We start from the raw sequence: 27141 nt of genomic DNA on the forward strand, positions 1-27141 counted from the left end.
AACAGTCATAGGTTCCATATGTCTAGACTCAGATGGATGATCTCTTGGAACATGTCTGCTGATGGGTAAAGTCAGACTGCTAAGCCAGACTGTTGCAATCCTGTCTTCTCCTGCAGGGGCATGAGACATGTTGTGTTTGGGCTTTAGTACTGATCTCCCTGAAGTGCAAATTTCATCACTATCATAGTGGTGGTAGAAGTTTTTACCAAGGTGTTTCCAATTCACATCATGATTCTAGAAAGCTTTATTCCAATTATTTAAGTAATTCATCAATGCATCTTCTTCCAATCACCTGGAAATGGATGGAGAAAGAGAGAGAAAACCAGTGCAACTCTAGAACAATATTTGTGCTCCTGTCTTTCATATCAATAGGAATATTAGCCAGCTTTGTTGCCTTTAGAAAAACTTGCCAGTAATGATTCTCTGCATGTTACAACTAGCATATCTAGGCAGCTGAGAGCTACAGTTGTCATTGTTTGCCTTCAGAGATACTGTCATCTGCTGTTCTATGAATTTATTCTTACTAGGAGAGGTGACAAACAAACCAGCTCCTCCTCAGGGAACAGCCTGATTTCAGTTTCAGTGACAATCCATCCAGTCTTTCATTGCTCTCTGCCCACTATGTCCCATGGACCCCTTTCTCCCTCCTGTTTCAGCTGAGAGGGCAGGAAGAATTTAGGTAGAATAAAGTTTAGTTTCTCAACACTGGACAGGAAAATTATAATACTTAATTTATTGGACAAAGCTACCCTGATGCCATACAAAAGCTCAGATGGCAGAAGCAGGCAGAAAACCTGTAATGTACTTAATGGTGAGAGAACTATGAACAGTGTGCCCACCCTTTGAGGTAGCCCAGGACAAGAAACAGGCACAGCAGGGATTCCAGGAATACTCTTTATTGCAATAGAATAGAATAACAGAACCTTGAAAGCCTGTCCATTAATTCCTCCAAGAACAGCATAATTGTTAGAAATATATGAGGTAGCATACGATAAGGAAGTTGCAGCTGAGTCAGTGACCCAGAATAAATTTCAGTAAAATCTTCAAGCATGTAACAATATATGAATTGTTCTACTTGAATATTCACCTAATAATAGTCTCTAGACATCTTCAGAGTTTTGTGTATGTTACCAAGCAAATTCACTTTGTAGGAGTAATTTAGTGTTGGCAGGTTTATACTTTTTTTTTAAAGAACTTTATTGATTTTCAAAGTTTAGCTAAAATACAAAATATAGAGTATAGGACAGAGTACAGAACTAAAGAAAAACTATAACAGTGCAGAACCAGATAGAACGCGGAAAAAGAAAGTGACTTCCGAACGTCTTCAATACAAATATAAATGCATTTTATACAAATATAATCTCTTACCATTTGTTAAACCTTAGCAACATTATTTTTTATAAAATCAAACCATTTAATCATCAAAACCCAAAATCAAAGCTTCATTTTTTTCAGACACAAGCAAATAATCTAAAAGTGGTTGCCAAGTAGAAGCAAATCCAGACACGGTATTTTCTCTTATCAATGCTGTTAGCTTAGCCGTTTGGGCCAGTTCCATTAATTTGGGAGGTTTATACTTCTTTTCGTTCTGTTACACATAGAGTCGCCATGAGTCGTAAACGACTCGACGGCAACTAACAACAGCAGCAACATACTTCTAAGGTACTTCATAACAAACAGAAACAAAATTCATGAATTTGGATATATTTGGAAGTATGTTTATACTGTGCTTGAATTGAATTTCAAGTTCCATATAATATTCAATTCTTGCTGAGAATGTGGATTGTGTAAAATTATGTAGAGTTCAGCTGAAAGTGATCTGGTTGTATGTATATACAGTAAGTCATTATTTACCTACTCAATGTAGGTCACTACCTGCTCATAGATTATCCCACACTGTTGAGCTATAGAACTGAGTATTGGGATACTAACTATGAACATGGAAGCTAAAAATATCTTGATGCAATCATACAATTCATTTAGGTCTCACTCAGCACTATGTGTTCTATTCAATCCGTATTCTCTTTATATCAATCTAATTAATAACAAAAACTGTAATTCCTACTGATTTTTTGTTTGATTGTTCTGTTTATGGTTTACTTAAACACATATATAGGACTAATTTTGGAGAAATGTGAGTTATAATTGTACTAAATAAATTATGATGGGGTTCAAAAAGTCTCAGTATTAGTTCTGTTTCTGCTTGCACCAAAAAGATATTTGGGTTACAGTCATCAATTCCAAATTCACTGCTGTCACTGCTGCTCTATGATTTCTCTTTATTGCAGTGAACTTTCCACTCCTGTTAGAATAAATTATGCACCTGCATAATTTAACTTATTTTAATGTGCTTTTAATATTGGAAGGTTTATTTTCCATTGTGTCACTGATGGATAGATATATTTTCTACTGTGAAAGGAACCCTTTCTGCTGCAGAAGGAATTGGGATCTACAGTAATAGAAGCTTTGATCCACAGAAGAGGCAGAGGGTTTTTTTGCCAATTCATCATTGTACTGCAGCTCATTCTGTTCTGGAAACTTTCTCAACCTCAACAACAGATTGTTAGGGAATTGATTGGTGAGAACATTCAATCCCTAGCAGAGCTCTGTTCATGGAACCTAAATTCAGTTATATTCGTTGAACGCTACATATATATGATACTTTGAGTCTGGTTTTTGAGCTTCATGCATGAACTTTGCAGAATAATTTCTTTATAAACTTGCTTTCTTTATCACACTGTTTCTTAAAATGATGCAAAATACTCCTAAGGCCATTTTTAATGGGAATTAATCATAATATTTTAGCCTCGATTAAATAATTAATATCAAATAATAATTATTTCTTTTCAATTAGGTATGAAAGTGAGTGCTTCTATCCAAGCAGTGCCAAAGGATTTTAAAGGATCTCAACATTTCCCTTTCAAAACAGGTAAGAAAAATGTCTTGTATAAAAACAAATACAGTCAGTGGAAAAATTCTACTGTAAATCTCTAATATTATGAGAAGTCTTCCCTTTATCTAATTCCCCATATTAGGCATAAATACTGAAATCTGTACAGGTCTTTCCTTACTTGCCTTTTTCTAATATGAATAGCCTCAAATTTGAATATATGGTCCTCTTGCAAGACTTGGCTCCTTAAATACAAATGGTGTCATACAGAAAACAAGGTATTTAGTGAAATCAGGGTTAAGATACAATGCAGCAGTCCAAAAACCAGCAGAATCCAAGCAAAAGGTTTATAGCATAGGAGGCCACTTAACAAGTAAAATTGAGTTACCTAAACTAGACTGCAAAACACTGAGATCTGAAAAGCATGTGTTGTTCCAGCAGCTGTAGAGCCTCAAATAACAGCTTTAGTCTGGTTTACAAGTCCCATCAAGATCTTTTTCTAAGTAAATGGTTCAGTTCTCAAGGGTCCTGATACTTTCTTTTGAAAGTCCATTAGTTCCAAAGAGCTGTCATTTTGTAAGGTGTTTCATTATGTTGGGCTTTTATACAGAATCTTGTTCACTGGATGTCAATAGGCTTGCTGTTTCTGTCCCTGATTCCATTCCGGGTCTGTAAAATGTTCTAGCATCTATCTTAGGACCCAAATCTGTCACAGGTGAACTTTAGATGCAGGTTCCTCCAAGGGACAGACCTGATTCTGACTTTCCTGAACATTGAAGTGTATCGCTGTCAGTACTAGAATGAAGAGGATCAGTCCCTCTCTATTCCAAGGACCAGTCATTCATATCTGTATTGCCAATGTGGTATAAGTGGTAGGGTTGTGTACTAGAAACACAGAGACCCAGGTCTAGTCTTAGCTGTTAGCCACAGAAGCCAGGGCAGGGGGGATTGGGTGGGGTGATTTAGGCCAGCCACCCTTTCTCAGTCCTGGACTGGAAAGTAAAAAACGAATCTCCGCTAGACCAGCATGGTAGATTACAGTCCATAACGTCCAATAAAGAGGCCTTCATCCTACAATGGATGGATTGGACTGAATATATATCCAGTTAAAATTAAGCACAATAAAGACTTTATAAAAAATATAGCAAGCAACATAATACATTTTTTCTTGATAGCCATTTGAGTTCATTTCTTCATTCCCTTTCTGTTTATTCTGCAGATGTTCTTTATCTTAGTGGTTGTTATTTTGCTTCAAATAAGTTTGATCACAATTCACTTCCTTACATTGCTAAGTCGCATCTTCATCAAATCCAGATAACGCTTAAAGCTTGAACATAGTCACTATCAACAACTGGCAATCTGGATATTCCTGGGACTTAGCGTAGTGATCACAACAATTTATGACTAGTTGCTGTTGCTGATGGAGTCTTGATAGGGAGTCACTGCAGCCCCACTGATAACTTCTGTGCAGTTTCGGAATTTCAGGAATGCTTGACATGTGACTAAATGCTCTCTGTTTTTCAGAGAGAGAGAGAGAAGATTGCATTATAGCCAAGTCAAATCATGACTGATTTATTATGGCATGGTTAATTGTAGGTAAATGCCATCCCCATCACATGTATGAAATGGAGTGACTAACACTAATAGCAAATGTTGTGTTGACATAATGAATTGCTAAATATTACATTTATTATTTTAAAATGAATTGCATATTGAGGGATTGCTGCTGTAATATTCTGCTTCTGTGGGCATCAAGTGCAAAAATTGGCTTTTTAAAGTGGCAAATCAGTGCAGCCTCAATAGGCTGGCTAGTAGCAGAAAGGTGGCATTACTAATAATGGTAAGGAAATGCAGGCAGCAGCAAGGAAAAGAGAAAAGCAGGAAAGTGGTCCAACCCTAAAAGACCCTCTTCGTTCCCTTCTCTTGCCTTCCCTCTATGCACTTTTTTGTTTTTAAAATGAGGAATTATTCAACAATCAAGAGTACTTCTCTTCAGCAGTGCCACTGTCTTAAAGCCAAAGCCAGGGAGAAGAAAAAGACTGAGGGCTCTTCTTCATGGATGCATTAAGGTGCTTTTCTCCAATCTCTCCGAAGAAATGTAGGCTGCATAAATTGAACTGCCCTGAGAGCCAAGCTCTGTTCTGCCTGATTGACAGGCCCAGTGAACGCTGCTGCCATGCCATTTTAATGGAGAACAAAATAAGGAAAGTTATGGGTGGATTCTCCAGATTTTTTTCTTCTCCCACAAAGTGTCACCTGCCAGCAGGAAACCCAACCACTAATCACTCTCCCTAAATTCATGAGGAGACATGAAGTTCTTCAAATGGCTAGACCCATAGGGTTAGTCCTCTAGCAGAACCTGGCACTGAAACAGCTGATCCATTGGGTGAAAAGTCATTGCTTGATAAAGCAGGATTTTCTACTTTACCAGGCAGCCTCCCTCAGATCAGCTACAGATCAAAGGCCTGGAAAGCCAAGACAGTCTTGACCCATTTAAAGCAATTTTCTTTCAAAAATAAAACAACGTATTAGTAAAGATACTTATTTTTCTCTCACACACAATCTTATGAAGCTGGCTGTTGAATTTCTCAGCAAAAAGAAATGGAAGAGAGTCAGCGGACCAGAGAGGAAGAAGCATGCCAGCAGAAACCTAAAGTACCTAAGAGAATCTGAGCAGATCCTATCCCTTGATTGTGTCATCACTGGCACTGTTGGTTATGTGTTGTAGATTGTGTGTCCGTGGCAAGACTTGCTACGAGAAAAGAAAAAACACTACTTTTAAAATGGAGCGGCTAAAAACAAATTTAAGTTCCCTTAGTGGAGGGCTGGGGATAGGATGAAGGCAACGTGATGAGGACATCTCTTTTAAATGGTTAGTGGAACATCTTTGTGCCACAGTTAGAGGGGCATGAGGATAAGCCCTAAGACATGCTTGTAGTTTTATGTAAAAATTATACCCTATCAGTGTACTGGCAGTGTACGCAGTGCAAACTTAATTAGTTCAGTCCAATTAATCATGGTTTATTAGAAGAGAAGTAAGTCATTTCCCTCATCCCCTTATTTTATTATTTTTTTGCCTGACTTCCTTGAATAAGTGTATTGTGGCTAACAGTTTTTTCCAGCTGAGGGTTCCAACATTACCATGTTTCAGTGGAGCTATCAAAGCCTTGTAGATATGTGAAGTTTAACAGCTTGCCAGCAGTTAAGGTGTTAAAGAACCTTGTATTTTCAAGGAAGAAAAAAAGAAGGAATATTGTCAGAGGATTCTGTTCATTTTGATCAAGACTGGAAACTTACAAAAATGCTATTCCAAAATTCAGTATCATTAAATGTTAATTATAGACCATTAATTTAAAATTTAATTTAAATTGACCTTACTCAATTTCAGTGGTGGTTTCACAGAGAAGAAAGACAAAAAAGTGTTTAATGCAAACTGTAGTATGGGAAGCTTATTTTCTGAAGAATAGTTTTATCCTGAAAGGGATGATTTTTTTACCTAAATGTATTTGAGCACCTATTAGCTCTGTTTCCATGTTTACAATGACTTATACTGATGCATCAGTGAATATTGTGAACAGTTTTATTTCCTGACAGTGTTCTTAACAAATTATCTTACGTTATAGTTGCTCAAGAATCAAACACACTCAAAACGAGACCAAGGTCCAGGTAAGTAAGCAAGAACAAAGAAATCGGACTGTCAGTATATATAGCTGCTTTTGCAGCAAATTGCAAATATAAAGTAGACAAAAAAAGATGTATTTATCTATTACATTAATTCAGATAACATTTTTGAAGTGGACCTTCAAAAACTACAGTGAAATGTCAGACAGGTACTAATTTGTTTCTGAATGTCTCTTGACTGACATGTTAACTCCTGTACAGAGTAGCTGTGATGTAAAAACACATCACATAACCTTTTTTAAACAGAATTCACTCCTCAAAAATAAGCATTCCATTTAGCAAATCGCACTTTTATTTATACAGTTTTAATTGGCTAAAGTTTTTGTGATATAGTCGATCAGATAATTGTACTTTCCCTTATTATTTTGTTCTTGTAAAATGTACGGATTTTTATTTATTCTATTTACGATAATGGAAACACCTCACAGTAAATTGATGAATAAAATAATAAAAACAGAATATAGAGGTAAATACTTTTCTGAATATATGCTGTTGGAAATTCCTTGTAATCATTATACTACAATTTCCTAAATTGTAGAAGGTCACATCTAAGTCTTATCTTCAATAAATGCCATAGCTAACTTAATGTTGTGGTTATATTGACCTTTTAATCAAGCTGAAAGTACGATAAGGATAAGGAAGTTAAATTCTATAAGCAAAATTGGTAACTGTCTTTCAGAAAATATTTTCTATTAGTCTTCCTATAGTACTAACATTACATAGAGAAAGAAATAAGTATCAAACAAAGGAAGAGTGTTCTTTTTTGAAGCGATGTCTTTTATTGTTTCCTTTTCAGCTCAGTACTAAATGACAGTCTATGCAGTTTTTACCCAGATGGTCTTAATAACAGTCAGAACATAGATATATTAGTGGAATAATCTTCATTCCTTGTAGCATATTTTAGAAAATTAAATCCCTGTGTACAAATAGGTCCACTATATATTTTCTCTTCAACATGCATGGTCCAAGGTATTTGAAATATGCATTTTACCAAGGTATTTTCAAATGCTAATAGTTGCCAGGCGTCAAGACTGATTTGAAAGCAACAAAACAAAATAAAATTAACCCTAGCCCCAACTTTTGAAGTCAGCTTTATCTCTCAGAAATGCAGTTGCTAAACTCTGCCTTTTTTGAACTCAGTTTCAGAAAGGGTCTTCAGAGTGCCTGGGAATGTGAACAGATTTGGGTCTAGCTGTATGGAGTCCCCTTCTGGTTATTTCAATTATCCCTTTTGGTTCACCATTCTCTATATTGGATTTTTTAAAATTATATATGGTTACCTTTTGTTAATGTTTGTTTGTTTATTTGTCAAATTTATATAGCCACCTATCTCATAAACAAGTAATTCTGGGTAGTGTACAAGGCTAAAAAAACCCAGTTAAATTAATAAATAGTAAAACAATTATTTATCATTATTAAAAAACATTAAAAAACTATAAAAGACAAAGCTAAAAAGAAGAATTATTAGGCAAAGAGATGTTAATAATAGTGGAACTACCCAGTGTCACATTGGTTGAGGTGGGTGACCTTATAAATGTTTGAAATAAATAAATAAATATCTGTCTGCAACTCCTCAGAGTACCCACACTTTTCCTATGATTGTGCAGTCACACAACCCTTGAAAAAGAAATCACTGCTTGAAAGAATTACAGATGGAAGCTACATTTGCAGTCTGCACACTCCAAAGCACTTTCTGGTATCAAATGAAAAACTTTGCACAGCCCTACTCTAAACAGGTTGTTCCTCATGTGTTCCTTATTCATTCTTTGTATGTATTCCCTGGAAACCTACTACTTCCAACTTAAACCATTTTTTTTTCCCATAGCAGTTTGCCACATACTAAGCTGAGATATCTTCAAAGGCAGAGTCAGATGAGCAAGTGTCTGCAAATGAATGAATGAATATATATTCAGTCTGTATGTATAGAATTAAACAGTAAATGTCTCCCAATTCTGCTAAAAATGAAGTCCTGGGTTGGAGTAACAGCACTCCAGTTGCTCTGTGGAACAGTCTCATTCTGTTTACTCTTAAACCAATCACCCTTAAAATGAAGACATTATTTTAATGAACACCCATTTTTGTGATTCCTTCAATTCATCATTAAGGAGGTGTTGGTGAATCATGCAAAACAGTTCAGTTTCAGGTGAGGTATCAGGGTCCTGCCAAACAGACAGGTAGGGATATATCATAATTTAATGAATAGCTTCCATCTTCATTGTGAGCCAGTTTAGTATAGTGGTTAAGGTATTGGACTAGGACTGAGAAGACCCAAATACTCGGTGACTTTGGGTCAGTAATACATTCTTAGCCAAAACTACCTACACAAGGATTTTTGTGCAGATAAAATGAAGGGACTATCATGTAAACTGTTTTCAGCTCTTGGATAAAAGGTAGGATATATCCTTGACAAGTCATGAATAATAGCATAATGAAAAAAAATGAGTGCATACTTAGAACAGTCTTGCCATATGAGCAAAAACCATCAATAATTTTTCTTTTTTCAATTTTGTATTTTTCCTCTGAGGTCTTATTCTAGCACATCTTTTGAAGATACAATGAACAAAGGGGGGGAACCACCAGCTCCTCCACCAAGACCTCAAAAATCACATTCCAGAGCTTCCTCCTTAGACTTAAATAAAATTTTCCAGCAAAACACACAAGGTAAGCTGTACAAGCTTTTAAACTTCCCCAGAACTTTAAATAACAATTTAAGACTAATTGGAGCAGTTTAAATTCTTACACACCAAACATCTTCCCTATTTTTTCTATAGTTCAGTGTTTCTTGAAGTGTGATCCTAGAACCCCCGCAAGTGCCCCAAGACCCTCTCAGGGGTCCACAAAATCAAAATAATTTGCCAGCCTATGTTGAAAAATAATACAATATTAAAATCCCATCAAACAATCATGAGAAGCGATAGTGGCAGCAAATGCATCAATTTTAAGTTATAATACAGTAAATATCATAAACATAACCCATACAAACAAAAGCTCTTTTGGGGTCTGCCATAATTTTTACAGGTGGGAAGGGGTCCTGAGGGAAAATAGTTTAAGAAACACTGCTCTAGTACATGGAATATCCACATATGTAATCTCTGATAACTGCAATCTAGTTGACAATTTAAATATATAAATGAAACCATCAACTCTGAACCTTTAGTGGAGTTACTGGAGACACTGACCCTTTTAGCAGAGTGATATGCAAATGATAAGTAATATCATGCATGTACCAGTTTTTTTATTGTTACAATACTGTAGGGCATTGTTGAAGATTATAAACTCTTGTTAATTGTCAAAACAACAGTATTCCATTTTAATTCCTTGACCATACCACATGATGACCAGCTATTGCAGCCTCTTAGGTACCTATCTGTACCTCATAATATATCAAGAATTCCTCAGATTCTTGGTAGTTCCAATACATTGCCAATTATGTGTGACCAAATATGGCTTAAGAGAACATGACTATAGGTTAGCATAGTTTAGGAGGGTTGTTGGTGGTGGTGAAATGATGGTAATAGCCCTCAGCAAGTGGAAGGTAAACATATTAATATAGAGGCGCATTGAAACTGACAACCTCTCTGTCAGATTTCAACAGTGTCATTATTTTACATGTCTCTTATGAGATAGTGGGATTTTCTAAAGTTGCATACATCACCAAGATTAAAACAAAAAAACATGCAGGCCATATTTCTGACCACACTGATTTTATTACAAGTTAGTAGAAGTATCAATCCAGAAATACAAAACAATGTTTGGAAAGTAACTCATTTTTCTCTCCAGCTTTCCAGCAATTATTTACATAAAAAAAACCAACTTACATTTTATAAGCCCGTAGACTTAAAGTATAGTGGACTGAGGGGAATGATCATGCTAAATCAGAACTTCTATCCTCTGTATGCAGTGTATCATTATTTAACAGTAGTGAAGATCTGAATGGAAAATAGTGATTTGTTTTCCATACTATCCATCCAGTTTATATTTGGGAAGTGTGTATACACCATGCTGCAATTTGTAAATTGCTGTGGTGAACAACAACAGTCACAACTACAACTACAACCACAACATGAACAGATTTCTCCATGCTGTCATCCATATTTCTGTTTTGTGTACCAAAATAGAACAAACTCTAATTCCATTATTCCTATTGACAAGTTTTGCATTGCTCTTACTACTTCAAACTCTGCAAATGGTTGTTTAATTTTTCACATAGAAGAATTAATACATGCCAACAATTTGCTGCATGCTGCCTTCTTATACTGTGTTTCTTTTAAGTATGCTGCACTTAAGAGTCTGATCAGTGAATTAAATTAAGCAAGAAGCAGCTGAGTTAAGTCTTTCCATGTTTAAATTATTGGATAAGAAGAATCCAAACTCATCCATATTATGTTTAAATTTTTGCTTAAATTAAGAGTTATATGCATCATAATGTTGCATAATACAGCTGAAATCAATTGTGTTTTCATCATGATATATTAGTATGGTGTAAGGGTGAGTTAATACATAACTGCATTTTATTTAATATTTCTTATTGCAACCGCAGGTATACCTTTAAAATGATAAGTGCTGAAATTGTTGCAGTAAAATGTCAGGAAAATCCTAGTCAGGGGTATAAAAGTAGTATGTTTAATCTGCTCAATATGAGAGGAATGCTGATTAATACATATATCCTACACTCTTGTTCTACTGTTTTGAGCTAGAGAATTACTTTTAATTATATCACAAATTAAATATTTGAGAAAAAATTAAAATTCTGTTTTAATTTTTTGGTTTTATTTTATTTAGAATTTGGAAACAATATTCAAACTTGATTAAGCAAAAAAAAAGGGTCTACACTGGATAGTAGCAGTTAAGTAACAGAAAAAGAGAAAACTGCTAAGCATAAATAAAAGATAAATAAAAACGTTATGGGAAAACTTTCTATTAACGTATTCTACAACAATGAATTTAATTTACTTGAATTAAAAATCTGACATAAGCATATTTAATATAATACTCATTACTTCTTGCTTATACTTCTAGCACGTAAGAATCCTTTAATGCGTATACACACACATGCAAATTTATAGCATTTCCCTGCAGGAAACACTATCAACTTTTCCAGGCAGCTATAGAGCTATAGATTTCCTATAAGCATGCCTGTGGTACCATATAATTAACCAAGACTTTGCATTATATCTAAGTATATGTTTGCTTTAAGTATCCTGACTGTTGTACTAAATGTGACATCTGTTGTGCAGTTAGAATTTATGTGAACATTAAAAATGAATGAGTTTAAAATCTGATACGCGTTGTACCATTCTGATATAATAGTAGATACTACTGAACATTTATAAATTTAGGATTTTTTTTCTTGTTAAATTACACATTAATAAATATTATTTTACTTATTAATCTTTAAAAATATAATTCCTTTCTATTTAATAAATATATTCACATAAATTTTAAAAGAAAACATAGTAATGGAACAAAAATACCTAATTATAATCAATGATTTATCTATACAATTTCACTTTTTCACCTAATCTCATTTTATTTGAATGCTCTTCAGTGTTGATATTAGAATTTTGCTTCATGTTATTTTTATTTCCTTTTTAAAAGAAATTCTTTGCTGATAAAGAATGCATGTGTGGCTTTTGCTGCAACTTAACTGAATCTATGTTGACTGTGTTGTATTAGATAGATAGATAGATAGATAGATAGATAGATAGATAGATAGAGGAAGACAGAAGTATGGCAACAGATTGTTCAAGTTTATATTATTACATTGATTTGTGTGAAGAAATTGTCCTGATAGGTACACACAGTTACCCATTACATTCATATGTGTTGTTTTTGTCCTTTTGTTTCAACAGTTAGATCAGGCTGGATTCCACCACCACCTGCTCTACCTCCCAGGCCCTTTGTATCACAGGTGTGTCAATAATTTTAGCATGTTGTGATGCTTCATATCTATCTTAAAAGGGAGAGGTGAAAAGAGGTGTTTCTTGCCCAAGCATCCATCAGAGCACAAAAGACAAAGACAGCACTGTTAACTATAATTTTAGGAACTGTCCTGTAATTAACTTCAACAATAACATCTTATCATTTAAAAATAATGGTATTCAAAGGCGAAAGTGGACAGAAAAAAATATTTTTCCAAAAAATCTGTTATCAATTCTGTAGTTATTTTTCCAAATAATCAGAAGTAGGAGTGGTGAAGTCACTGTAAGACAGAAGTATTCAGTTAAATAGAATAGAATCTATTCCGTTAGTTGATAACCAGGGTATCTGCCTCAATTACATAGTGTTTTTCACACAAAGACACTTCAGTATTATAACTTACAAGTACTTTTTATACATTTTAATAATACATGTATGTTGATGGGGCTTAAGGCGTTGAAAATATTAGTCCAATGGTACAGACTGTCATGAGCTTTCTGAAGTTTTTCTTCATATAATGATATTTAGTTAAATCTCACTCTTGTTATGCAAAATGCAATTTAAAAAAAAGATTCCTACACATTGAAACTTATATTGGAAGTCTAAATGATAGCTTCTAATAAAACTTAATTGCTTGTTTTGTGATTTCAGACACTAGCTTTAAGATTACTGATAAATTCTGACTACCCAATATTGTTATATTAACTATTATTCTGATGATTTCTGGAAATAGAAGAGATATGATTCTTATTTCTATCACACTTTCAGGTGTCTTGCATAAATAATATCTAATTTGTATTTATAATATTTACAAAAGGAAATTTCTGTATGTCTAGCTCTGTAAATATGTCCATAAGTGTAGATATTTCACAGACATTGCAGATTAGGTAATGAGAACTGAATTTTATACAGTATGCATTTTGTAATAAAGCATACTTCACAATAATATTTGCTTAATCAGTTAAACACACAATGCTGAGGGTGACTGTCTCAAATGTTTCTTTTCAAATAATGTTGGAATAATATATGTAAGCTATTTTGTACTTTTCTATTTTCATTAAACAATGCAATCTTGTATATATTTACTCAGAAATAATTTCCTCCATTTTCAATGGTATATACTCTTTTGCAAATAGGTCTAGGACTTCTGTCTTAGCTTATGGTCAAACATCTATATACCTAACATTTGCAGTTAATACTGCTTGACCTTACTTGGCTTGTAAAAAAAATCAGCCGTATTATAATCACTTTATTTGACCATAATAAATTAATAAATATAATAACATAATAAAGACCATAATAAAGACAGCCAGTTTGGTGTAGTGGTCAAGGCAACAGGCTAGAAACCAGAAGACTGAATTCTAGTCGCAGCTTAGGCACGAAGTGTACTGGTTGCCTAATCCCAAATACTCAGTCTCACAAGCTCGGGCTTAAAGATAACTGATTTATTAAAGGAATAGTATGCAAATACAGAGAAAGCTGAGAATGAGCAAAAGCGCGCCAAATACAAACTTAAAAGCATTGCCTGTGAGCAAGTTCCGCCCCCATCCCTCGTCAGTGCGCACCCCCTCCCAGGTGCTAGGAACCGTTAGACGTGCCTGGGAAAGTAACCTTGAGCAGGAGCGCAAACCCAAACATACATTCCAAGCCCTCAAAACAACGGAGGGCGGAGGAATGGAAAAACCCGGGATGGGTGAAGAAACACGGAACAGTAGATGACATGTGAAACGTTACAATGTTAACAGCACATTGAAATGGGTAACATGACATATTGCCCCCTCCCCAAATGAATGTTATGGAGCAGGTTTGTCAGGATAGGCAGAGTGAAATTGGGCTACAAGACGAGGGGAGAGTACGTCTGTAGCAGCGACCCATTCAGGATGAGGGAAATGTTTCCAACGAACGAGGTACTGCAAAGTGGAGCGCTGGCGGCGAGAGTCCAGGATGGATGTCACTTCGAAATGTTGCTGGTTGTCGATCATGAGCGGAGGTGGTGGAACGGGTTGGGGATGCCAGCGGTCCGACAGTAGCTAGGGTTTGAGTAAGCTACAATGGAAAACAGGATGTAAACGTTTGAGGTTGTGAGGCAAAGCAAGTTTAAAAGTAACAGGGTTAATTTGTGCGATAATTGGAAAAGGTCCCACGAACTTAGGGCCAAGTTTTTTGGAGGGTTGTGGGGATTTGAGAAATTTAGTTGATAAGTAGACTTTATCTCCGACAATAAAAGGTGGTTCTGGGGAACGCTTTGCATCGGCATGGCGTTTGTAAGTAGCCTGGGCATGGAGGAGAGCTTGTTGAATGTTAAGCCATGAGTGTTTGAGAGTGTCAGCCCAGTCAGTAAGGGAAGCTGGGAGCGGTTGTGGATGGGGGAGTTCAGGAATAGGAACGAAATCGCGTCCAAAAACTGTTTTAAAAGGAACTTGACCAGTGCTTTGATGAACGGCATTGTTATAGGCGACCTCTGCAAACGGGAGTAGGTCGACCCAATTGTCCTGTTGGTAATTAACAAAAGCCCTGAGGTATTGTTCCAGTGTAGAGTTAACCGCCTCTGTAGATCCGTCCATTTCCGGATGCCACGCGGTGGAGAGTGACTGTTTGGTGCCCAGAAGTTTCAAAAATGCCCGCCAGAATTGTGACATAAATTGTGTGCCTCTGTCACTCACCAAACAGGCGGGGATACCGTGGAGGCGGTACACGTGGATGAGGAAGAGGCGGGCCAGCTGTTGTGCGGTGGGGATAGAAGCGCATGGGATGAAGTGAGCTTGCTTCGAGAAAAAATCCTTGACCACCCAAATGACTGTTTTGCGTTGACTAGGGGGTAGATCAACGATAAAGTCCATGGATATGTCCTGCCAGGGGACAGATGGGGTGGCGACGGGTTGAAGGAGACCTTGGGGTTTGCCCGTTTTGCGCTTTGTTGCTGCACAAACAGGGCAAGCGGTGACATAAGCTTTAAGGTCTTTAAGCAAGGTTGGCCACCAGAATTGTCGGCGAACAAGGTGAAGAGTTTTTAAATAGCCAAATGTCCAGCCAGCTTGTCATCGTGGCAGTGCTGGAGTATGGTTTTTCGCATAGCATCTGGTACATAGAGACGATCGTTGTGCCAGGCAAGATCGTCGGTGAAAGTTAGACTGTTTCGATTGGTTTGTAACCAAGTATCTGTTTTAAGGTGGAGAAGCAACTGTTGTTGCAAATTGGATGGAATTGACAAGCGTGGCGAGTGGCTGGGAGGCGGAGCGGCTGGAGGTTGCGTTGACTGCGCTCGCGTCTGACTTCGCGTCACCGCTGCCAGACTTAATTGTTTGTCGGTCCAGACGGTGCCTTGGACCGTAGGCCCTGGGCCAGCATCTTGGGGTCGGCGGGAGAGTGCATCAGCCAAAAAGTTTTTCTTGCCTGGTATGAATTTAAGGGTGAAATCAAAGCGGCTGAAAAACTCAGCCCAGCGCAGCTGTTTGGGGCTGAGTTTGCGACTGGTGCTTAGAGCCTCCAGGTTTTTATGGTCAGTCCAGACTTCAAAAGGGTTGGAAGTGCCTTCCAATAGGTGTCGCCACGTTTCTAAAGCCGTTTTTACAGCAAAAGCCTCCTTTTCCCAAACATGCCATCTCCTCTCAGTTTCAGTGAATTTGCGAGAGAGATAAGCACAGGGTTTTAAGGCGCCAGAGTGGTCAGATTGTAGCAAGAGTGCTCCTATGGAGAAATCAGAAGCATCTACTTGTACAACGAATGGTTTAGAGGGGTCTGGATGCTGTAGAATTGGCTCTGTGGTAAAGATTTGTTTGAGCGCTTCGAACGCCTGCTGACAGGTTGGAGTCCATTTAAGGAGCGCTCCTGGGTTCTTTGAACGTCGCGTATTCCCCTGTCCTTTGGTTTTTAACAGTTCAGTAAGGGGGAGGGCGAGTTCAGCAAAATTTTGGGCGAATGCCCGATAAAAATTAGTGAATCCGAGGAAACTTTGTAATTGTCTCCTGGTACGGGGAGGCTCCCATGCCACAATAGCTTCTACTTTTGCAGGGTCCATTTCAATGCCCTTAGCTGAAATTCTATAGCCTAGATAATCAATTTGTGACTGATGAAAGGCACATTTTGACAGTTTAGCGTACAACTCTGCTTTTTTCAATTTAGCCAGTACCTGACGCACCAGGTGGATATGTTCTGACATGGTTTCAGTATAAATCAATACATCATCCAAATACACCAGTACCCCCTTAAATAGGTGGTCATGCAAGACCTCATTGATTAGTTGCATAAAAACCCCAGGTGCTCCCGACAAACCAAAGGGTAAGACTTTGTATTGGAAAGCCCTGAGAGGACAGTTAAATGCTGTTTTCCACTCATCCCCTTCCCTTATGCGAATACGAAAATAGGCTTCTCTTAAATCCAGTTTTGAGAAGATTTTGCCTCTGGCCAGATGTGATAACATATCTTTGATCAGGGGCAAAGGATATTTATTTAATATTGAGACCGCATTGAGCCCGCGGAAATCGGTACAAAGCCTTAATGACCCATCCTTTTTTGGCCTGAATAGGACAGGGGCTCCTACCGGGGAGTTAGCGGGCTCAATGAAACCCCTAGCCAGGTTTTTGTCAATGAACTCCCTTAGCGTAGTGAGCTCTTTGGGAGACATGGGGTATATTTTTGGGTGAGGCAATTTTACGTTTGGTAAGAATTCAATGGCACAGTCCGTTTTTCGGTGGGGTGGCAAGCGATCTGCTTCCTTTTCCCCAAATACCTCAGCAAGATCCTGATACTGACTGGGCAGTCCCTCAAGAGGTTGAAGCGTTTGTACAGTAGTATACGCTACCCCTCCACCCTCCATGTGTTCCAGTAGGTCTTTTTCGGGTACTTTGTAAAATCCATCCGCAAAAGTCACAGTTCTATGTAGCCAGCTGATAAAAGGATTTCGTTGCACAAACCAGGGCATCCCCAAGATAACCAGAGGACCCCCCACTGGAGCTACAACAAATGGCAGCTTTTCCTGATGGGAGCTCATCTGCAAGGCGACCAGTCCCGTGGAATGATTGACTGCTTTCCTTCCCGCCATAGTTCCATCCAATTGGGTGAAGATCATAGGTCTTGGCAAAGGAAATGTGGGCAGTTCCAGAGCCGCTACGACATCAGGGTGCATAAGGGAACGGGAGCAGCCCGAGTCTAGCATGGCCCAAACTTCCACAGTTTTGGTTTTTGAACTCAGTCTAACTTTAACAGTCAGTGTAGGGAAGTTTCCACTCACCGAATCGTGGTTACGCCCGGTCTCTTCCACCTGCCCTAGGGCGCCCTTCAGGGCAGGTGGTAGGCTTTTCCCGCCGGCTGCTCAAATTGCAACTCTTCTTCCTCTTCTCCGAAGGGTAGTTCTGGGGGGACCAGTTCTGCGACGGCAGCTTTCAGTTTCCGCGGTAGAGCAGGAGCAGGCGACTTTACTGCAGGTTTTGTCTGTCGTTCTTCTGGACGGCGTCTGGGGCACGACGTGGCTCGATGCCCTTCTTTCCCACATCTCAGGCACTGACCTTTGGAGAACCGTCGTTCCCTTTCCTCTTCCCAGGTTTTTGGTTTGGGGCGGCTGGCAAGTCCAGTTGTGCGCGCTCCTCTAGCAAGTCGGGATTGTCTAAGCTCTTTGGTATGGGCATAGGTTTGCAGGGCATTTTCTGCAAACCTATGCCCATACCAAAGGGCAACCCGTATAGCGTTTTAGGATCGTCTCTTCCTAGTGCCCAACGAAGGATTTCGGGTTCTAGCCCCTGCTTAAACATTTCAATTAAAGTTGGCTCAGACCAATCTTCTACTTTCCCTGATAAAGCTTTAAATTCCAGCGCATAATTGGCAACTGAGAGGGACCCTTGGTAGAGCTTCCTCAGGGTGTTTTTAGCTGTTTCTTGGGCTAGAGGGTCTTCGAAATGCTGTTTAAGTGCCCACAAAAAGTCATCGAAGTCCTCTAACTCAGTTGCCTTGGTCTGGCACAGTTGCACATACCAATCAGCTGCCCTTCCTCTCAGTTTGTTGGCAATGAAATTGATTTTGCCATGTTCTGACCGAAAGTTCCGGCCCCAATCCTCCATATAATGCTTAGCATTAGTGATAAAGAAGGAGAGCGTAGTGGGATCCCCATCGAACTTCACTCCAAACGGTGGGAAGTTTCTTACCGGCTCAGCTGGCTGTGGCGGTTCCGCGAATGTCAGCGTACGCCGAGCCCCCATGGGTGGCCGATCCCTAGGAGGTCTTGCCTCTCGCCCCCCCACCTGACGGGCTGATCAGGTCTTGCTTCTCCCCCTGGGTGGCAGGGTGCTATGCCTTGGGTACTGTGACGGTTCTTCCTCCCAATCTTCCGGGGTGGGCTCTGCACCCCTGGGGAGATCCTTAAGGATTGTCACTATTAGATCCATTTTGTCCTCTAATGCTCTCATACGAGCAGGAGTGACCGGCTCTTCCAGGGGTTGGTTGGTTACCACCACCCTCGGTGACAAGGGAATTTCGGGCTCCCAGGATAGTTGTGGAGACCCCCTCCCAGGTGCTCTTTCCATTACAGTTTTGTGTTCACTCCTGAGGCTCTCCTGCATGGATATCAGCAACTCATCTAATTGGACATCCCGCATCTCCCGACGTGCCGCTCTTTGCGCTCTCGAGGTTAGAGCTGGCCGGATCCTTGCCGCCTCCTGCTCTTCCTCGCTCCCTTCGCTTGCGCGAAGCTGATGTTCGGTCATCGCTAGCGTTCCCTCTTATCCAACGATTGGATGGGGCTAGCGGAAGATGGTTGAAATGATTCTCAGCTTTATGTACTGGTTGCCTAATCCCAAATACTCAGTCTCACAAGCTCGGGCTTAAAGATAACTGATTTATTAAAGGAATAGTATGCAAATACAGAGAAAGCTGAGAATGAGCAAAAGCGCGCCAAATACAAACTTAAAAGCATTGCCTGTGAGCAAGTTCCGCCCCCATCCCTCGTCAGTGCGCACCCCCTCCCAGGTGCTAGGAACCGTTAGACGCGCCTGGGAAAGTAACCTTGAGCAGGAGTGCAAACCCAAACATACATTCCAAGCCCTCAAAACAACGGAGGGCGGAGGAATGGAAAAACCCGGGATGGGTGAAGAAACACGGAACAGTAGATGACATGTGAAACGTTACAATGTTAACAGCACATTGAAATGGGTAACATGACACGAAGCCAGCTGGGTGACCTTGGGCCAGTCACTTTATCTCAGCCCTAGGAAGGAGGCAATGGCAAACCACTTCCGAAATACAAATGAGTGCAAACACGTAATATATACCCTGAGAAGAATAGGTAAATTATAGGTGGAAAATAGGTAAGAGCCAAAAAAAAACAACAGATCAGAGTTAGGCTTAATGTATTCTGAAGAATTGAAGGGCTCACATGTTGCCTATTGAAAGCCCCTCTCAGAACTGTTTTAGTATTGGAAATAGTCTTCTAAAAGTATATGTCTAACCTACGTAGAAGGCTAGAATCTGCTTTATTTTTGAAATAATAATGTGATCAAGGGCTACTCACCAGTCTCTGTATCACACTGATTTCTTTTGTTTTAGGAAAGGTTACGCCACTACTGCAGATTTTTTATAACTGGAAAAGCAGAAAGATCTCCGTGGCAGCCCTTCTGCCCGCATCAACCCCTTCAAACATCCATTACTTCCACCAGCAAAAAATACTGGGCATTCCTGAATAGTTATTTAGAATCAAATAAACAGAATACTTTAACCTGTAAAATTGTGTAAATTAAAAATCCTAATTGTAATTTTGCAGCTATAATTTTTGCATATACAAGTAATAAAAAGTCATCTTTGCAGAGGTGGATCAGTATGGGAATATTAAGAGCAGGACTGATCCTGTTAGTTTTATGTTAGTTCTATACTCAGGAAATGTTTCCATGAGAGTTGCCAATTGGTGAGAATTTTCCTTTTATATCTAATACTTTCTCACATTCCCTTGACTTCTTGCTAGCCCTTTCCTGTATCAATGGAATTCATATTCTGTGCCACATGACATAATTTGCTTCTTTTTAAAGCAAAGTTTGGCTTCCTTTTTAAATGTTTACTGTATTTATTCATTTTTCTTCTGAATTCCTACTTCACTTGAAAGTCTTACTGTTCCCCAAAGAAGAAAACTACTCCAAAACGCATCTGCAAGTTTAAAATTGCAGTTAAACTTTAACCAGTTATCTATCTATCTATCTATCTATCTATCTATCTATCTATCTATCTATCTATCTATCTATCTATCTATCTGTGGCTTCTTTTGATCATGCTACATAAAAGGATTGACTCTGATTGTATTCTGCAGATTTCTCTTCCTGAGCCAAGCACTCAACCCAAATCAAGCTATATGAACTTCAGTCTTCAGGAACAGGTAGACTTTTAAATTATAAATATAGAATTGACATGCTTTTTTCTTCTTCGTAATTGGTTTCTGAGGCATGGCATTCCTTTTATACACACACACACAGAATTGTTACTCTAAATTAATAGGTGAGAAAAGTCCAGGTAATTTAAATTGAGGATAGCGACCTAATTTTATTTATTTATGCATACATAAATGTATGAATACATGTTGGGTGGGAGTATTATGTCTATTTGTTCCTTAAAATAAAGAGTAGAATTTTAATCTGCTTGCATAGGGACAGATTGTAGTACAAGGTTGTTTACCATAAAACGATAAGAGTGTATTTTAGGAGTAACATGACATAAACTACTGTTAGCACAAAGATGATTCTTCCTTCCTTGCAAGGTATGCTTATAGCCATGAATTACACAAGTAATAGAGAAGTCTCTGTTATACCTAACTTGTAAAAACAATGTGTACAGAACATAGTGCATTCATAAGGATGTGAAAGAAAAGACTATTGTTTTTCAGCAGCCTTATATCCAGAAACACAAGTAATTTCCCATGTTACTAATTTCCCATAGGACTATTACATAGTCCTCAACTTACGACAACAAATTGGGACAGGCCAGGAAGGGTGCATGGGTGATTGGCGTGGCGTGAGCACAGAGGGGCTGGGGAGAGTGCGCGGGTGGGGAAGACTTATCCCAGTGACTTGTGACCTTCCTTTCTGGCTTCTCCATTGACTTTCTGGCCAAGCCGGCAGGGAAGGTTGCAAATGGCGATCACGTGATCACAGGGTGCTTGACCACTGGTTGTAAGTGTGACCAGTTGCCAAGCAGGTTACCAAGTGCCCAGATTGTGATCATGTGACCACGGGGGTGCTGGGATGACTGCAAATCTGAGGACCAGTCATAACCACCATTTCATTCAGCACCATCATGATTTCAAATGGTTGCTGAACAAATGGTCATAGGTCAAGGACAACATGAATGATCAGATGTTCAGAGATACCTGAAAACACTATATTACTGGTCTAGGACAATTTCTTCAACTTGTAGTATTCCTAAAGTTCAAAAATATCATTTGAACCAATACACAAAGCCAGTTAAGTATACAGACAGGATATTCTTGCATATCAGTATCCTTTTGTACCCTTGAGCAGATAGGCAAATCTTAATCTTAAGGAGAAAGAGGTAAAAATGTTTCTGAATCTACTGGGCATTGCATGGCATAGTTCATTCCTCAAAGCACACAGAGAGGTTATTGTAAGGAGTCCCCAACAGGTTTCACAATGATCTGAATAAAGACTGAGCTAACAGTGATAAGCTTTTTCTTTTGTCTGTTAAAGGAAAACTTTTAATTTTCTCTATGTCATACTGTCATTATCATCATTGCTGCAGCTGGAGAAAATAATACTATTGAATGAAGCATTGCTTTCTTGATAGTTTTAAGAAACTAACCAAATGTTGGTATTTTGGCCAGGGCTAAAAGCCATGCTTTCATCTTGTATGCCTATAGGTATTAAAGCGATCAAAATGTTATACATACTAGTTGAAGCTTATAAATCAGCTTTGTAGAGAACTGGAATTGTTATACACATATGGGTTACATTACTTAATGGGGTTCTTGGCTGAAAAGAACATACCAAATACAAGTGAAAAAAAAGTCTGTTTTCAGAACAGAGGAATGATGGAAATGATTCAAAGGGAAGCAGGATGTTGGCATTGCACATTCTTTAGCTTCTTTGCTTAAGTGTATCTGGTTTCTAGACTGATGGGTTTCTTGTACTGGTTTCATGGAATTACAATTCTATATTGTCATGTCCAGATGAGCCGCATTATTTTAAGGTTGTTATTATGCATAGGTTATTGATAAGCACTAGGATATTATATTTAACATTCTAGGAAAGGACTGCACAGTTTTGCACATCTTCAAATCTTTTGTCTGACTGGCTTACTAAAATATATATGATACCCTTCACGAGGATGAGTAGGAGAGTATAACTGACTGCAGTAATGGTTCTAGTGCTTAAGTTGATTAATTTCAGCAATTCTTAATCTAAAGAAAAAATCCTCACAGGAATAACAATATTGAGAAAGCCAGACGTCAATCTAGGCCAACAGAAAGAAAGAACATTTCTTTATAATATTATTTGATACCAAGTTTTTTCAGCACCAAATTAGGATACAGTAGACCTTCTTTCTTTGTGCTTTGGGCAGGTGGTCTCTTGTTCTTGTGGCTTCCCAGTGTGAAGAATTATTTATGCTAGCAACAGTAGGCAAAGGTATAAAACTCTTGCAGACCTGGTACCTGCGGTCTACCCCCATATATTTGGGCAGTGCTGACATAGAATCTTGACCTGACCTGCTATACATAATATGCTGTCATTTCACATAGGTCCGTTTCTATACAGGAAATGTCATGCGCTGCCTACCTCTGAATAATGCTCAGACACTGGTTCTGTGGAACAGGCTCTGGTTTATTCACAGCGCAGGTACAGCATCGGAAAAAAGCTGAGAGTGACAGGAGCGCGCCGGTGCGGGGTTTAAATACCCCGCGCCGGTCAGCGCCCCCTCACTCGCGGTTACGTCACCCCCCGTTGTCCAACACGTTGTCCTGCCGGTAGGTGAGGGGTTGCGAGGCCCCGCTGGCGTTCCGGGATCGCCCATTGTCGGTTTCTCTATTCCTCCGGTGATTGCTGTCAGCTGGGCGATCTCCGTTGCGTTAGCGCTAACAGCTTGGGTGTGCCTCGCGATCCGTTTAGCCATTGTTTCTTGTCCCTCAGTCTTTGTGAGTTGATGGCTACTTATCTTGAGCCCCTTCCCCTGTTTCCTTGCTATTGTCATGTGTGCCATTGTGCTGATGTCTTCAGCTCAACGGCACTCATGACAGGAAACTAAATTGACAGAAATAAAACTAACAAAGAGAATGAAAATTGGTGGAATAACATTTGAGTTAGCAGGCCTTAAAGTCTATTAATCAACCACAGTGTTTCAAAAGGACTGATTCCAGCATGAAATTGTCAATTGCTGAGCAAATGTAACAAGTAGAACTTAGTTTCAGGAAATCTTGGAGCTATTTTTCTTTTCCTCACAAAGTCTGGTCTGTGCTATTGCCTCTTTTAGACTACAGTACACCAAAATGCCATCCATATAGAGATGTGACTGTAACTAATTTACATGAACTGCTCTAATGTAAAATATTAATGTTAAAATATTCAGTTAATGAACAAAAATGTGAATAATTCATATATTATTCAATTCATGCTTTACTCTTTCTGACTGTTTTTTCAAATGCCCTACTTATTAAGGGCTTACTAGTTACTCAGAACTAGATAATTTGGTGCCAATCCTTTGGTACCAAAAAAAAGGATGCTGCAGCATATAGTCCTGAGAAGTTGAATTGTCTTTCCGCCTAACACTGTCTAGAAAGTTTAGATTTACGTGATGTTGCATAAGTCCAGGAAATATGTGATTAACATATTCATAAAGATTCAAAGTAGTGGTAGCAATTACTATTATTCTCTCCATAAATTCTGATTTTTGGAGACCGCTTGCTCTCCGTAATCCTGATAGCATCTCATCTGAAAAGTGACTTCAAGAAAATATTGTCACTGCCATCACCATTAGCCTGTATGATTATTGAAATCTGTTTATGCAAAGGGTGGTTTCATGCTCTCTTGTGTTATTAATGGGCTTCATGAGGTCTTACGCGTTTCAGAGCTACATATTTTCACCTTTCGCAAACATACGCATATATTTGAAATAGAAAGTACCTTTGAAAGACTCTTACCGCTGTAAGGAAATGGAGATGAATGGTGCATCTTATTTCAGCAGTAATTCACAAGTAATAAGCACAGAGTATGTATATGAATCCTTCCCCCTGAAATTCAGGCCCCCACCCTTTTAATCTTCCAAAAGCGCTGGGATAGGGTGGGCTAAGTTTAGTCAGGGTGCCAGGCTTTTGGTTTTAATATATTTTGGTTTTAGTATCTTTGGTTTTAATATTTTTTATTGTACATGGATGTAGTTTTATCTTTTGGTTGTGAGCTACCCAGCGTTCCATACAAGATGGGTGGCTATATAAATGTTTTCAATAAATAAAATAAATAAATACTCAGTAACAGGAGAAAAGGTTTTGTCAGCAATAAAATTTGGGATAAGATTGCTGAAGATTTAAATAAAAGGAAGGTACTATAAATAAAGGGATGCGGTGGTGCTGCGGGTTAAACCGCTGAGCTGCTGAGCTTGCCGATCGGAAGGTTGGCGGTTCGAATCCGTGTGACAGGGTGAGCTCCCGTTGCTAGTCCCAACTCCTGCCAACCTAGCAGTTTGAAAACATGCAAATGTGAGTAGATTAATAGGTACCGCTTTGGCGGGCAGGTAGCGGCGTTCTGTGAATGTCATGCTGGCCACATGACCACGGAAGTGTCTACAGACAAACGCCGGCTCTTCGGCTTTGAAACGGAGATGAGCACCGCCCCCTAGAGTCGGACACGACTGGACTTAATGTCAAGGGAAACCTTTACCTTTACCTTACTATAAATAAATATAAAATTATTTTGCCTGCATACATTTGGGGAGGGGTGGGAAAGATGAATATAGATATGTAGGAATAAACCTGTGAAGGGAATGTATATGAAGTAATAATTGGCTTTATCAATTGACTTTTTTTTCTTTTGAAGATGAGGAAGAGTTAACGTAGGCTGATTACAATTGTTGAGAAAGACAATCCTTCTTCTATAATTAATCTTTATATTCTACCTTTCATTTAAAAAAAAGATATTTTGAGTTAGCTCAAAATTAAATATAAAATAATGAATGCTTGCCCATATTTCCCTGGTTAGAAATATAAGGAATAGGACTTTTTCAGACTAGAATTGTTTAAGATTGATAAATATGGAATTTATATCCTGCGAATCTGGGTAAGAGCTGCTGGGGCTGGGTTTCTAGTTAAGGTGAGAGTGATTTGTGGGCCTGAAAGTGCTGGTGGAAGTCCCGATCCTTCTGGGAAGCCTGAGTGAGTGTGAAACCTTGGATCATCCAAAAAACTGTCATCAATAGTATACAGACCATTCACAAAGAAAGTACAAGAGGCATATTGAATACGGAAGCCCTCTGGAATAAGGAAATAGGGGATGGGAGCTCCTGCTTTTATTAGCCCTCATGAGAATAGGAATGTGGTGTCAGGGTTAACCAGGGTAGCTTTTTATGGAGGGAATGGAAAGAGGATGTAGTGAGAGTAAAATTTTATGGATTCAGGAGGTCCAAGCAGGTCTGAATGGTTGGTTGCCAGATGGCCTCCTTGTCTGAACAACTGAGACCTTGTGTCATGTTCCCCGTTGCAAGGCATAAGTGCATCACAACGGGGAACATGCACATCAGGAAAGAGGAAGGGATAACCATTATCCTTTAAACACACACATCATCCCTTAAGCACTCAAACCCATAAAATCAATCACCAGGACAATAGGAGCGCACCTCGGACAGGACATGGAAACCATTAACAGATTGGGGGAACTCCCACTCATTACCCCGCGGGACGCACCTGCGCCGGATGAAGGCAAAGAGACAAAGGGGAACATCGGAGATCGCCTGAATCGCCCATCGTCAGACCCATACCAACTCTAATCACCCATCCAGACTCGGCTTGGGGGACAATGGGGGGTGGAGGAGGACAAGGTCCGCCACCGGGGTATAAACAGGACACCCTGCTACCACACCCGCATTCCTGTCTTTTTCTCCGTATGTATTCTGCTTCAATAAACCCGGAAATCCTTAGACTCTCTAAGTGAGTCCGCGTCTTATTCGAAGTAAGGCTACCCTGACATACCTTGTCAGTTGCATTACATGGAAGTTGGAAAATGGAGAAGGCTTGGGGAACTTGGTTCAGGGTGGCTGTATTGGCCATAATAGAAAAGGGGTAGGGAGAAATGGAAAGATTCAGCTGAGAAATGAAGTACACACATCATGTTTCAGTGAGGATTGGCAACGGATGATAGCATAGGGAAGTAGTGAGTTGACCACTTCAGGAAACGGTGGCCTGCTATTTAGTGCTGATTGCTGCATGGTAGCCTTGTTCTTGCTGGTGATGAGATTGCTAGATGTTTTGGCTTTAGGTTATTGCTGGTAAACATGGTTCCATGTGTAGTAAGACCATATTCATCTATGATTTACTTGTCCATAAGAGGACTTGGCATGTATAGTGGGTTGGGTGAGTGTCACAATATCTGTATACATCTGCCTCCCAGCTCAGTGATACAGTGAAGGTCCTGCCCCATTGTTAGAGGCTGTATGAAACTGGATGGGAAGAAGCAAGCTGAAGC

At 39.1% G+C, this 27141-nt stretch overlaps 1 protein-coding gene across 3 annotated transcripts in view; it reads left to right on the forward strand.

The window, feature by feature from the left end:
* The window catches only part of REPS2 (RALBP1 associated Eps domain containing 2), an 84314-nt gene that overhangs the window by 42805 nt on the left and 14368 nt on the right, over positions 1–27141 (forward strand). For all 3 annotated transcript variants that reach the window (XM_063305140.1, XM_063305138.1, XM_063305139.1), the window contains 5 exons: positions 2855–2929; positions 6514–6556; positions 9096–9232; positions 12424–12482; positions 20775–20840. In XM_063305140.1, the coding sequence (XP_063161210.1) occupies positions 2855–2929; positions 6514–6556; positions 9096–9232; positions 12424–12482; positions 20775–20840 (380 nt within the window). The remainder of the gene's footprint in view (positions 1–2854; positions 2930–6513; positions 6557–9095; positions 9233–12423; positions 12483–20774; positions 20841–27141) is intronic.

The sequence above is a fragment of the Candoia aspera genome, chromosome 5, assembly GCF_035149785.1.
Source record: "Candoia aspera isolate rCanAsp1 chromosome 5, rCanAsp1.hap2, whole genome shotgun sequence".
In the NCBI taxonomy this organism is placed as follows: domain Eukaryota; kingdom Metazoa; phylum Chordata; class Lepidosauria; order Squamata; family Boidae; genus Candoia; species Candoia aspera.